This window comes from Magnolia sinica, chromosome 3 (genome assembly GCF_029962835.1).
Source record: "Magnolia sinica isolate HGM2019 chromosome 3, MsV1, whole genome shotgun sequence".
NCBI lineage: Eukaryota > Viridiplantae > Streptophyta > Magnoliopsida > Magnoliales > Magnoliaceae > Magnolia > Magnolia sinica.
The window spans coordinates 91,083,731-91,096,719 of NC_080575.1; the positions used below are offsets into that span (position 1 = coordinate 91,083,731).

Sequence of the window (12,989 nt, forward strand, 5' to 3'; positions counted from 1 at the left end):
GTTAAATACCTTGCTTGACACCCCCTTGAGACACCCTAGAATATGTATCACTACATCCAAAAGTGGCATCCAAGAAACACTCGTAACTTGCTAACAACACTCATTGCAATGCTTGTCCACTTGTGTAATCGTTAAATACAAGTCTACTCACCAATCTGCGATACCTATCAAGGTCTTCGAGTATTTCTCCTAGATCATCCACCCATTTGTGATTGGGAGCTATCAATGAGGTTTATAGCTCCAAACACCTGGTCATCTCATGTAGGCATAAGGTACAACTTATGCCCACACCAATAATGCATCTAACACCAAGAACTTCAAATCAGCTTGATAATACTTGCCACATAGTAATTCATCCAACTCAGAGAACCAAGTTGGGTTTTTGCATGCCCGAGGAAGGGAAACCCTAGAGTTCCTGAAAAGAAACTAGTCCTAGGCAGATCTAGGGTTGCAACAACAGAAAAAAAAGGGAAAGATGAAAGAAAAGATTGAGAAGAGGAGAGGTCCTGGATCTGATTCGCTTTTGTGCCATGTTGATGAGGACATCACTTCACGTACACCTTTGCATACGTATCAGAGGAGGAGGCAGGCCGCATCGATTTCCCTGTGGCTAGGCGAGTACCCGTGATCGTGCTGAAGACCCCATGTGCATGTGTGAGCATCTGGAAGACCCCACATTGGGAAGATGCACACGGGCTGCTTTATGGAGTAATACAGACCATTGGATTGGAGGGACGTGATGATCGGGCCATTGATTGTGGATCGTCCACACTAGTTTTTCTTAGACTTTATCAGCTTATATAATGTAATTTTGTTTATGTTATGTTTAGACACCATTATGAGTGATTTTAGTTAGGAGTGTACATCGAGCTGAACCGAGTTGAGCTGGCCTCAGCTCGGCTCGGTCACCAGGCATACCCAGCTTGAACTCGGCTCAGCTCGAGCTCGGCTTAGTCAGCAATCGGACCAGTTCGAGCCGAGTTCGAGTCAATTTCAAGCTTCGAGCTTTCGAGCCAAGTTCAAGCATGAGAGAGAGAGAGAGAGAGAGAGAGAGAGAACACTTACCGAACGAGCCGAGTTAGTTGTTGTTGTTGCTATTAGTTGCAGGTAGAAAATAAACCTTCATTTTCTTTTTCCTGATTGATATTTGCACCCACCCTATTTAGTGAATACACTCGCTTTCTATTTTCTATGTCTGAACGGTGCAAACGCTGTATAGTTGTATTTATAGGTCTGGTACATTTTAAACCTCCCGTTTTTTGATTGGATGTACCCATTTCTATAAATATTTGACAGTGACACTTCCACCTTTTTTCGATTTTGGGAGTAGATGGGTGTGTGGACACTAAACAGGTTGCTTTGTTGAAATTTCTAACACACGGAGCGGCAACGGTCTTTGCATGTGTTACGTTTTCAAATCTGACAAATGGAGGCTCACATGCTGGACTGGGACGAGCAGAGAGAGAGAGAGAGAGAGAGAGAGAGAGAGAGGTGATTAGCGTTTTGAATGCTAGGGTCAGGCAGGGAGAGAGGGAGAAGGGGAGAGGGTTTTGAAAATTTGAGGTCGGGCAGCATATTTTCAAATGGGGAATGGGATTAGGGTTGTAAAAAATATATACATACACACACACACACACACACACACAAAAACGATTAAGTCGGGCCGAGTTTTGACCCGAGTCGAGTCGAGCTAGGGTCAACTCAAGATCTTTCTAGCCGTAAAAAAGGGCCCGACTCGGACGAACTCAGTTTCGAGTCGGGCCAAGTCGAACGAGCTAACCGATCTAGCTCGGTTTGTGTACACCCCTAATTTTAGTTGATTTTATTTAGACTAGGGCTATTTTCATTAAAATTCACAAGATATGATGATATTTGTAATTTTTGAAACTTCTTGGAGCTATAAAAAGAGGAGGGGTGTGTGACCTCTCTCCAATTGGATTTTGTGAAAAAAAAAAACAAAGAAGCTTTGCTCCTTTTCTTCTTCTTTTTACATCTTCATGAGATTTGAAGATACTTTCATGTGATTTAGAAGGGAGATTGGTGTGAGGAAATTCTTCATCAACAGAGGTGTGATGTCTCCATCTATCCCCACATCATCATCCATTTTCCCTCCACCAAGATATTTTCTTCAAAGTTCTTCGATTCTCCCATCTTAAATCTTCATCTTCTCCTAAACCTAACTTTCCCATACCCATTTACAATCCAAACCCTAAGAGACCTAAACCCATCCACCCAAGCCACACATGTGACTATATGACCACACATGTGAACCCCTCGGGTTGGAAGTACGACCACACCTTGTCCTTATTAGCTTCCCATTACCCTTAAATTCAAAACCCCTTTTTTCCCAAAACCCTAACCCTAAACTTAAAATCCATTACTTTCCTACTTTCCCAAATTACCTAAACCCTAGCTTTTTCCATTTTTCAATTCATCCTAAATCCTTACACCCCTTCTATCCAAAACCTTAATTGGCACATTTTAACCTATGAACCATTTAATCTCTTCACCCAATTTGATTCCATAAACCCTAATTTCCATATTTCCCTAATTCCCTTAACCCTAATTTTACCCTAGGTTGTATTAGGCCTTCTACTTCGAAATAGACTTTACCCTATGCTAATTGGATGTCCCTACATACATTAGATCCTAGTTTCCTTTTATTTAATGATCTTGTGTGATGATGTTGGTAACCTTGGCTAGGATTATGCATGATATTCTTTTGGTTTTCGTGGTATTTGAGATGATTATGGCAAGGTTTGTGTTTTTTTGTTAATTATCTTAATTTTGCTACTTGATCTCACATGATATTTGGTTCATGCATCGGTCCTACATCATATGTACATTCTAGATTCAATGCGAGAGTAGAAAGGAAGATGTTATTTTTGTAAGTAAAAAATGACTAAATGCCATTTTGGGTCTACACCATCAGAAAGAGGACCTACACCTATAGTGACTCAGGATATACCATGCTATATGATCTGAGTGACTTAGGATGCAACAAGAGAAAGGGCACTGCCACATTTAAGGTGAATGTGGTCCACCAAATGTATGGTCAACAGCCATGTATTTGGTCTTTACACTTGTACTACTTATATGCTTCATAGAATTGCAATGGTAGCCATATAAATTTCAGTTCTCAAAACTGTTCTGTTTCATTATAGAAGTCTGGTGAATGATGTGGAGATAAGTTTCAAGGTGCAATTGTGGGTAGTCTCGTATTCATTGCAACTGGAGGGCAACCTTGTTGTTGTGTTGCTTTTGTTATTTTGTTTCTCCTCTCCTTTAATAAAATTATTCGATTTATTAAAAAAATAGGGAATTTTACAAAATAGTACCTTATTAATACCATATTTACATCCTGATACCTTTTTAAATCAACTGTTCATTAAGCTACCTCATTAATCAAGATAATCGGCAAAGGGGTACCTTGCATTAGTTTTCTCTAATTTCCATCATATTTTTTCATAAAATGACAAAAATACCCATCTTAATGATGTAGCTCAATTACTTAATGTAAATATGATATTTACATGGTATTTATTATTTAAAATTACTAAAAAGAGAAAATACAATAATGACGCGGATTGCCTAATGACACTGCTACTGGTCAGTGCTATGTGGGCCCCACCATATGAATGCCTTTGATCCATGCCGTCCATCCATTTTGCTAGATCGTTTTAAGGCATGAGCCCAAAAAAGAATCATATTCATATCTCCGGTGGACCACAACAAAAGGTGGTCAGTAAGCGCCCGCCATTAAAAACTTCTTGGGGGCCACAAAAGTTTTGGATCAAGATGATATTTGTGTTTTCCCTTCGTCTAGCTCTGTTTGACCTAATCAACAAGTTGGATGACAAATAAACATTATAGTGGGCCCTAGGATGTTTTTAATGATGCACGTTCAATCACCACTGTTTTCATATGGCGTGGTTCAAGTGAGATTTGGATCAGACTCATTTTTGGGACCATAACCTAAAATAACATGGAAAAACGGATGGATGATATGGATAAAACACATAAATCATGATGGGCCTTCAAAGCACCGATTGGTAGCCACGTCATGAGTAGGCAATCTACATTCCATCTTTCCCGAACGCAGATTGGGTACTGCCCCGCTTGCATCTAGCTAGGAACGGATGGGGCGCTGAGGGGCCACCGTGATGCATCGGTTTTATCTGCACCGTCCATCCATTTTTCCACATCATTTTAGGGTATGAGCCCAAAACTTAGGTAGATCCAAGGCTCAAGTTGCTCACACCATGGGAAGGAGCAAGGTGACCATTGAAACCTTCCTAGCGCCCACCATGATGGTTAATTGCCATCCCACCACCTGTTCATGAGATCGTATAGACCTGATAGACCTGGATGAAGGGAAAACACAAATACCAATTTGACCCAAAACTTTTGTGGTTCCCAAGAAGTTTTCAATGATAGGTGTTTAATCCCCACTATATAGTCCACTTGAGCCTTGGATCTGTCTCATTTTTGGGCTCGTATGCAAAAATGATATGCCAAAATGGATGGATGGTGTGGATAAATCCCATACATCACGGTGGCCCCTCATAGCCATGTTCCTAACTATAGACCGGCGGGGGTAGTACCCAATCCACTCCCATCTTTCCCTCCTCGGATGATTAGCTGGTGTTGCCAGCCAGTGAGTGGATTAGGTGCACCTCGGCCTCACCTAAAACGAGTGTGCCCTTGACTGTGGGGACCACCTTGATGTATCTATTGTATATCCATGCTGTCCATTCATTTTTCCAGCTCATTTTAGGGCATTATCCCAAAAATGAAGCAGATCCAATTCTCAGGTGGACCACACCAAAGGAAACAATGATGATTAAAAACTTCTCGTGGTCCACAAAAGTTTTCTAGGTCTGTGTGTCAACAGGTTGGATGGAAAATAAACATTAGAGTGGGCATTACGGTGGGCCCTAGGAAGATTTTAATGGTGAGCATTCAATCACTGTTGTTTCCTATGGTGTGGGTCAATTAAGAATTGGATCTGATTTATTTTTGGGATCATTCCCTAAAATGGGCTGGAAAAACAGATGAACAGTGTGGGTATACAATACACACATCAAGGTGGGCCCCACGGTTAGGGCCGCACCGTGTTGGGTGAGGCTGGGGTTGCACCTAATCTGCTCCCCTTTTCCAAAACCACCCAGCGGTGGTGTGGTGATGCATTGGGCATTCTGGGGCCCACCATGATGTATGTGTTTGCCATTCAACCTGTCACACAGACCTAGATGAAGGGAAACAAACAATTATCAGCTTGATCCAGAACTTTTGTAGGCCCCAAGAAGTTTTCAAGGGTGGTCAGTGGTCACTCAATGACCCACTGTTTCTTGTGGTGTGGTCTGCCTAAGAGATGGATCTGACTCATTTTTGGGCTCATGCTATAAAATAATCTGGCAAACCAGATGGACAGCGTGGATAAAACACATATATCATGGTGGGGCCCACAGGCACCAATCAATAGCAGCTTCAGTAGGCAAAAGATGACTCTTAGGTAATTAAGCTTCATTAGTGGGTATTTTTGTCATTTTATAAAAGAACTGGACTGAAATGAGAGAAAACTAATAGAAGGTACCCATTTGATAATTATTTGGATTAATGAGGTAGTCTAATGAAAACACAATTTGAAAAGGTATTAGGATGTAAATATGGTATTAATGAGGTACTACTTTGTAAAATTCCCCAAAGAAAAAAAAATTCTTTACAGCTTTCCTCTTCTTCTTTATGATTCTCCTATTCTGTGTTTATTTCTTTTTTCCACTTTATTCCCTTTGTGGAATGTCAATGGCCAATCAAATACCTAAAACAATACAAAGGTAACAATCATCGTCGTTGTTGAGAGCCTTTCACTGTTGACGATGGCCATGTTACCTACAATGGATCACATGCTGAGATCATGGATGTTAAGTGATCTTGGTCATAATATGCTATTTCACGATCCCTATGTTTTGTACATTACACATTATTGCATAATTTTCATGTGTATTGTGTTATCTTATTCATTAGCTGCTTATATGGTCAGCCATGCATTTGCTTTTTGGTTGTCTTTGTGCTTGTAGATGGGATGGGAACAAAAATTAACGAGGAAGGGATTGCATACTACAACAACCTCATTGACACTCTACTGGAAAAAGGTGCATTGTTGTTTATTCTAGATTTTTATCTGTACTTGCGTTGACTACCTACTTGTATTTGTCGTGCTTGCAGGAATACAACCATATGTGACATTATACCATTGGGATCTTCCTTCTCATCTTCACGAGTCTGAAGGAGGATGGTTGACTGAGAAAATTGTGTAAGTTTACCAAATACATCGAAACTGCAGCACTTTCATAGGTAAACTCATATTGTAGTGGAATTCTTTTTCTGCTTGCAGATGCATGCATTTCTGTTGGAAGGATCTCTAACTCCAAATCATTAATTATATGGCCCTTTTACTTCAATACTCACATTGTTCTTCATAACATTCTGATTGCTGCAATTTTCTGTTTTTATATTTCTCAAACTTTGAGAAGCGAAACACATCTGTTTAACTTATAGAACTCGCAGACATATTAGTCGGCCATAAATCATAATATTCTGATATTTGCATTTTCCAATTTTTTTGTCAAGCTCGAGAAGTGAGACACGTCTGTTTGTCAAGCTTATAAAACTTGGTAGACAACTCAGTCAGGGATCCAAATCATGAAATCTTCTCTCTCAAGTGTTTATATGGAACCATATTTTGTAGCCATCTTGGAGGAAGCTTGAGGGATAACTTCTTTAAAAAAAAAAAAAATCTTTAAAGGTTTTGCTTTTTATTCATTATTTACAACTAAGTGATGTATTTTTTGTAGTCAAAGGAAAATTGTAAGAAAAAAGAAGATGCAAGATCCATCAAGCCATTGGATACTAAGAAATGCAACTGAGGCTGGTGTGGAAACCGCTCTTTGTCAAGGGAATCTGCTAATTCATTCCCTTCTCTAGATGCACAATGAAAGGAAGCATTGAGAGACAAGGGTTTGAGGCTTTTCTATGGACTTAGCCATTCTTGGCTTACATTGTACATATGAGACTTATACATAGTGTGTAGAGACATCTAGAATAATCTACAGTCTTGTAGAGTTGTGTAGAGAATCCTGGAATGTTCTAGAATTCTCTAGGAGAGTTTTGTAGCTGGATTTGGTAGAATCATTTAGAAGGCTTGTTGAGGATTTCTGACGTTGGATGGATGCTGCATCGCACCATCCTAGCTATTGATGCATGCTTTTGGAGATTTCTTTTGCCTATTTGAGGAGGCTCCTCATTTGGGATTCACTCCTCAGAGTTGTGACCTTCTCTACTTGGAGCAATACAAGCTTTTCTGTTCACTCCCTTAAGAGAGTCTTGTAGCTAGACTTGTGTAGAATAATCTAGAAGTCTTGTAGAGGATTCATGACTGTTGGATGAATGCCACATGGCACCACCCCAGCTGATGTATGCTTCTAGGGATTTCTTGTGCTTGTAGAAGGAGGAGCTCCTCATTTGGGACTACCTTCCTTCATGCTGTTATATTCACTAATATTCAGTTTTTAGGAATAATGGTCTTGACTAATATTTGGTTGCATTGACTGAAGAAGCCATGACATGATAGTCAAATTTTCACTTTCCCAATCATCATAGTATGGATCATTTACGATGGTTCTTTATATATTTTTTGTTATCATTATGAGACCCAATTCCTTTGTTAGACACTGATTGTGACTATGCCAAATAAAATTTTCCACCTAGCTTATTGACACTGTATAAACCCTTAGATGATGATCATGACAACTATTATGGGTAAATCCGAACCAAGCCAGAAGGATAATTTCAACGTTAAGGGATGAAGCCTCGGATGGGCAATACACCCGAGCCGAGGTGAACACCCGATCCAAAGGTCCTTGTAGAGCGCTGACTCGATCCACTCACGATCCTGCGAGTAGGATCTCAGAGCAGTGGCAATACGCCTGAGCCGAAATATCCTATCTTTGACCGACCCGACCCTCTCCACTTAGCGTGTCGACTGTTGGAAGAATCTGACTAGTCGATAAGTCGAATATTGAATGGACCGACTCCATTGACATGGTCCAGACCCATTGGGTGCCGAGCCGAACTGAAGCCCATGGATCCAGGGCTGTGCCAAATCTTCTTATGCATGGGCTCGACCTAGTAAGCACGATTCGAGCCATGAGATAAGCTCGGATAGAAGTCTAGTCAACAACAACATTAATGCGCAGTCCCAGTAACGCACAACCAGACTAGAGTAATACCCAGGGCATGATCTCCGGGTAACTGCCGACGACCACTCATGCGTAATCCCCGTGTGATGGCGATGACCGCACCAAGATTATTGGGCATGACTATCACAACCTTCAGGTATAAATAGGGGATCCCTTCTACAAAAAGAGGTACACGATATCTCGCACCCTCACCACTACTCTACTTAGACCTAGTCCCTTAGCCTGACTTAGGCATCGGAGGGTTCCCTGCTTGAGCCAGGGTCTCCTTTGTCTGTTCCTTTGTGTAGGACCAGGGTTTGCTCCGAGCATTGAAGGCTCGGCGGAGGGTGGTACAGATTCTTGCATCAACAACAACTATTGGAAATAGTATCTCATTTTCAGCCATGATAAGAAAAATCTTTAAAAAAACAATAAAAAAGTGGTCATAATCACCTTTTCGTCTAATCACTGCATATGAATGGACATATCTTCTATTTGTGTGAATATTGAACGCAATAAAAGTTGTTGCTATTGGTGGTAGGCCCTTTGGGACTTGCAATTGATGAAACTGATCCTATAGGGGTTGTTGTTACTAATGGTGGGCCATATGGGATGGTGATTAAGGGCCTAAATAAGGCCATTGTTTTTTTTTTTTCGAGTGGGGGGGGGGGGAAGCCTTATAAGGGCTTAGAAATGTTAATGGTGGGCCTTACAAAGGCTACTAACGTCGGTGGTGGATCCTATAGGTGTTAGTGACGGGCCTTGTTGCCGGATGTGAGCTGGTGACGACGGTAGCCAACAAAGAGCCTTATGGGACCAATTGACACCGATGGTGGGCCTAATGGAGTCTGTTGATGAAATTGGTGGGCTTTGTGGAGCTTGTTGTTTGTTTGTTGGCCATTGGGTCTTGTGGTGAGTTTGACTAGTCCATTGGGTCTAGATGGGGGCTAACAACATCATCAGTTGGCCCATTGGGGCAACACTCTAGAAAGCTTGGAGTCCTCGCCTATGATGCATATTTTTTCCTTTCATCAAAGGTGCACCGTACAAAGCGATTTGATAGTGCCGAAGGCCCTAAAAGATAGGAAAAAGGAAGAAAAATTGAAGGAGAAAGAGGAAATATAAGTTGTATCCCATAGAATGATTCTCTGATATGATGAAGAAAGAGAGAAGAGGAGGAGACGAGGGTTTAGGATTGTGAGTCCTCCCTCTCTCTGTTGCTTTATTTGTAAGGAAGAAACAAGAGATAGCAATGCAAGCACCTAAGAAAGAAGAAGCAACAAAGTATAAGTGACTCATGTATAGTGTATCGTAGGAGCACACAAATAAATGCACTATACAGCCATATGGTGCTCTATAGGAGCACATACATTCTCAATGAAATGTTTGTGGACATTGTGATGCTCATTGGGCAAGATCATCTGAGGATAGAACGTATAACAATGGTTACTTCTCCTTGGTTGGGGGATATCTTGTAACTTGGTAAAGCAGAGTGTTGTTGCTAGGTCATTTGTAGAAGCTTGGTACCAAGCGATGGAAAATTCTGCTTGTGAGCTTATATGGTTGAAGTCTCTTCATAGGTTTTGGTATTGATGGTCCTATTCCTCTTCATCATGACAATCAAGTTTTCGTTCACATTGTTAATAAATTTGTGTTCCATGAGAGAACTAAGCATATTGAAGTTGATTGTCTCTGTCCCTTAAAATGGTGATGGCAAAATTGTGTTGACTATGCCTTCCGATTTGTTTATACAATCAATTGGCAAATATCTTCACAAAGGCTTCTCATCAATATTGAATTAGAGAAATCTTAGGGAAGCTGGGTGTGTGTGTTTGATATATATGCTTGATTGGGGGAGTGTTAACAATGTTACATATCATCATGGACTTCATTACTTCTGTAATGCACCATATCTTTTTATTCTCTTTTGTTTAGTGTTGATATAATTAGGCCATATCCCTCTGGGGCATGGGCCATTCCCCTTACTTGGGCCATATTTCCCTTTTATAAGTTCTCTCTCTCTCTCTCTCTCTCTCTCTCTCTCTCTCTCTCTCTCTCTCTCTTCCTTTTTACCCATTTCTTTAAGGGTAGTTTATGTAATTTTGTTATTCACTTAATATATAAAGAGAGAGGGTTAGACATCCAAGCCTCTCTAAGTTTCTTTTCTTTCTTCTGACATGGTATCAGAGCAAGAACAACCCTAGGGTTTCTTATCTCTTGATCTCTTGAGAGTCTTAACCTGTTAATCACTGATTGTATGTGATTTGTTGCAGCTGTCGTATCTTGAAGATCTTGTTGAAGTTCTTACTAGAAAATTTGATTGATCAAGTCTTTGAAGATTCAAAGCTTTTGTGTTTTACTAGAAACATCAGTAAGGTTTCGTTGGAAATTCTAGATTGATTTGTTCCCTCTGGTTGGATAAAAAAAACACGTTTGACTGATTTCGATTTGCTGGACTTTCATATTCTTCAGTTTTTTTGGATTCTTTTTCTTCCAAATTTACTGAAATTGGATTTCAGCAATAAGGGTTTGCTGGTCATTATCATTTAGCAGTTTTTTGGGCATCTTTCTTTCAGATTTAACGAGAATCTCGTCGTGGTGACGCTAGATTTTCCCAGATTTGTTTTCTTTTAGTAATTTAGCCATACACATATTGCAACTCTTCCCCTCCTTGTTATGGGTGAGTCTCATGTTCAAGAAGTACTGGGTCTCACTCTCACTTGAACCAAAGATATCTAAGTCTATTCTTAAAGGAAGAAAACTCCCATTCTTCCTAAACATCACCACTGCTCAATGTTAGCACCAAAACTGACAAATATCCCAATTGCTCTTCGCAAAGGAATCCGGTCATGCACACATCACCCCATTGGTAACTATGTCTCATACTAATGTCCATCCTCTTCATGTCAGTCATACCTTACATCTGTATCTTCTGTGTCTATCCCTACCAAGATTGTAGATGGCCTAAGTGACCCAAAATGGAAAGAAACCATGGTAAAGGAGACGTCTGCCCTTGAATTACTTGGGATTTGGTCACTCTTCCACCACGCACACATGTGGTCATGTGCAAATGGGTGTTTACGAGTAAACACGAAGCTGATGGCACCATTAACAAATACAAAGCACGGCTAGTTGCTAGGGGCTTTAACACAAGTATGACGTGGATTCTGACAAAACCTTTACTCTGGTAGCCAAATTAAGCTTAGTTCGCATCCTCTTGTCTATTAAAGTGTAATGATATCTGCATTAACTAGATGCTAAAAATCCATTTCCACATGACAATCTTTATGAAGAAATATATGAGACTTCTCCTGGTTTTCAGCTTAAAGGGGAGATTGGCAAAGTCAGTCGTCTTCGGAAAGCTCTATATAGCCTCAAATAGTCGCCTTGTGCCTGGTTTGAAAAGCTTGGCTACGCAATTTCAAACAACCAATTTAAAAGTACCTTTGATCCTTGTGTATTTGTCAAGCATATGCATGACGACACAATGATTCTTGTCATATATGTTGATGATATTTTTCTCATTGGCACGAGTACAACTGAGAAGGACAATACTAAGAAATTCTTGGCATCATCATTTGAAATGAAGGATCTATGGTTATTGAAGTACTTTCTAGGAATTGAAGTAACTCACTCAAAACGTGGAATTTTCTTATCCTAATGCAAGTATGTTCTAATTCTTCTTTTCGAAACTGGCTTACTTGGTGCTCAACCTGTTGATACACTTATTGAACTAAACCATTAGTTGCATGAGAGACGATCACATGAAATCAATAATTCAGTCATGTATTGTCATCTAGTGGGTAGCTTAATTTATCTCAATTTTACTCATTCAAGACATTTCTTATGTTGATGGCATTGTAAGTCAATTCATGCAACAACCTTGTCGTCATCACCTCGAAGCATTTTATCCAATTCTACACTATTTGAAAGGCACACCTAGTCATGGTCTTCTTTATTCAAATCATGGACACTTGCAAATCAGTGAGTTTTATGATGTTGATTGGGTTGGTTCTTCCTCCGATTGATGCTCTACTACAGGATATTGCACGGGAAAATCTAGTTACATGGAAAAGCAAGAAGCAATCTATTGTTGTGCTCTCCTTTGCTAAAGTTGAATATCGCGCAATGGCTCCTACAACTTGTGAGTTACTATGGGTGAAGGCCATCATTCAGGATATGGGATTTACTACATCTTTCTCAATTCCTCTATATTGTGATAATCAAGCAGCCACACATTGCATCTAACCTAGTCTTCCATTAATGCACAAAGCACATTGAAGTCGACCGCCACTTTCTTCGGAAGAAGTTAGCCACCAAGCTTCTTCACACACCCTTTGTTCATTCAGAAGATCAGTTGGCAGATGTCTTCACCAAAGCCACATCCACAGTATGCCTTAAGACCGTTTGTATCAATCTTGACATGAATGCTATCTATGCACCAGCTTGAGGGGGAGTGTTAGTGTACATAGATTTGGACACACCTGTGGTACACAATATCCAATAGTGTACATAGGCTTAGGTGCAACTGCAATCAGTGTTTGAAGTATTGGTATCGCTATAAGTTTTGTTGGCTAGGGATACCGAAACAATATCGATATCGCCAATAATATCGCTGATAACCGGAAATGCAGGGAAACATGGGAAAAACGATTGAATTTTTAGCGAAACTTCAGGAGATGTTAAATGTACATATTTGTATATTTATAAATAAATAAATTCAAAAAGAATGCATACATAACAAGTTTC

General features: G+C 40.2%; 1 protein-coding gene across 1 annotated transcript in view; it reads left to right on the forward strand.

The window, feature by feature from the left end:
• The window catches only part of LOC131240220 (beta-glucosidase 42), a 96,599-nt gene that overhangs the window by 48,577 nt on the left and 35,033 nt on the right, over nt 1-12,989 (forward strand). Inside the window, exons 5-6 of the mRNA XM_058238345.1 lie at nt 6,081-6,155; nt 6,229-6,316. Coding sequence (XP_058094328.1) covers nt 6,081-6,155; nt 6,229-6,316 — 163 coding nt within the window. The remainder of the gene's footprint in view (nt 1-6,080; nt 6,156-6,228; nt 6,317-12,989) is intronic.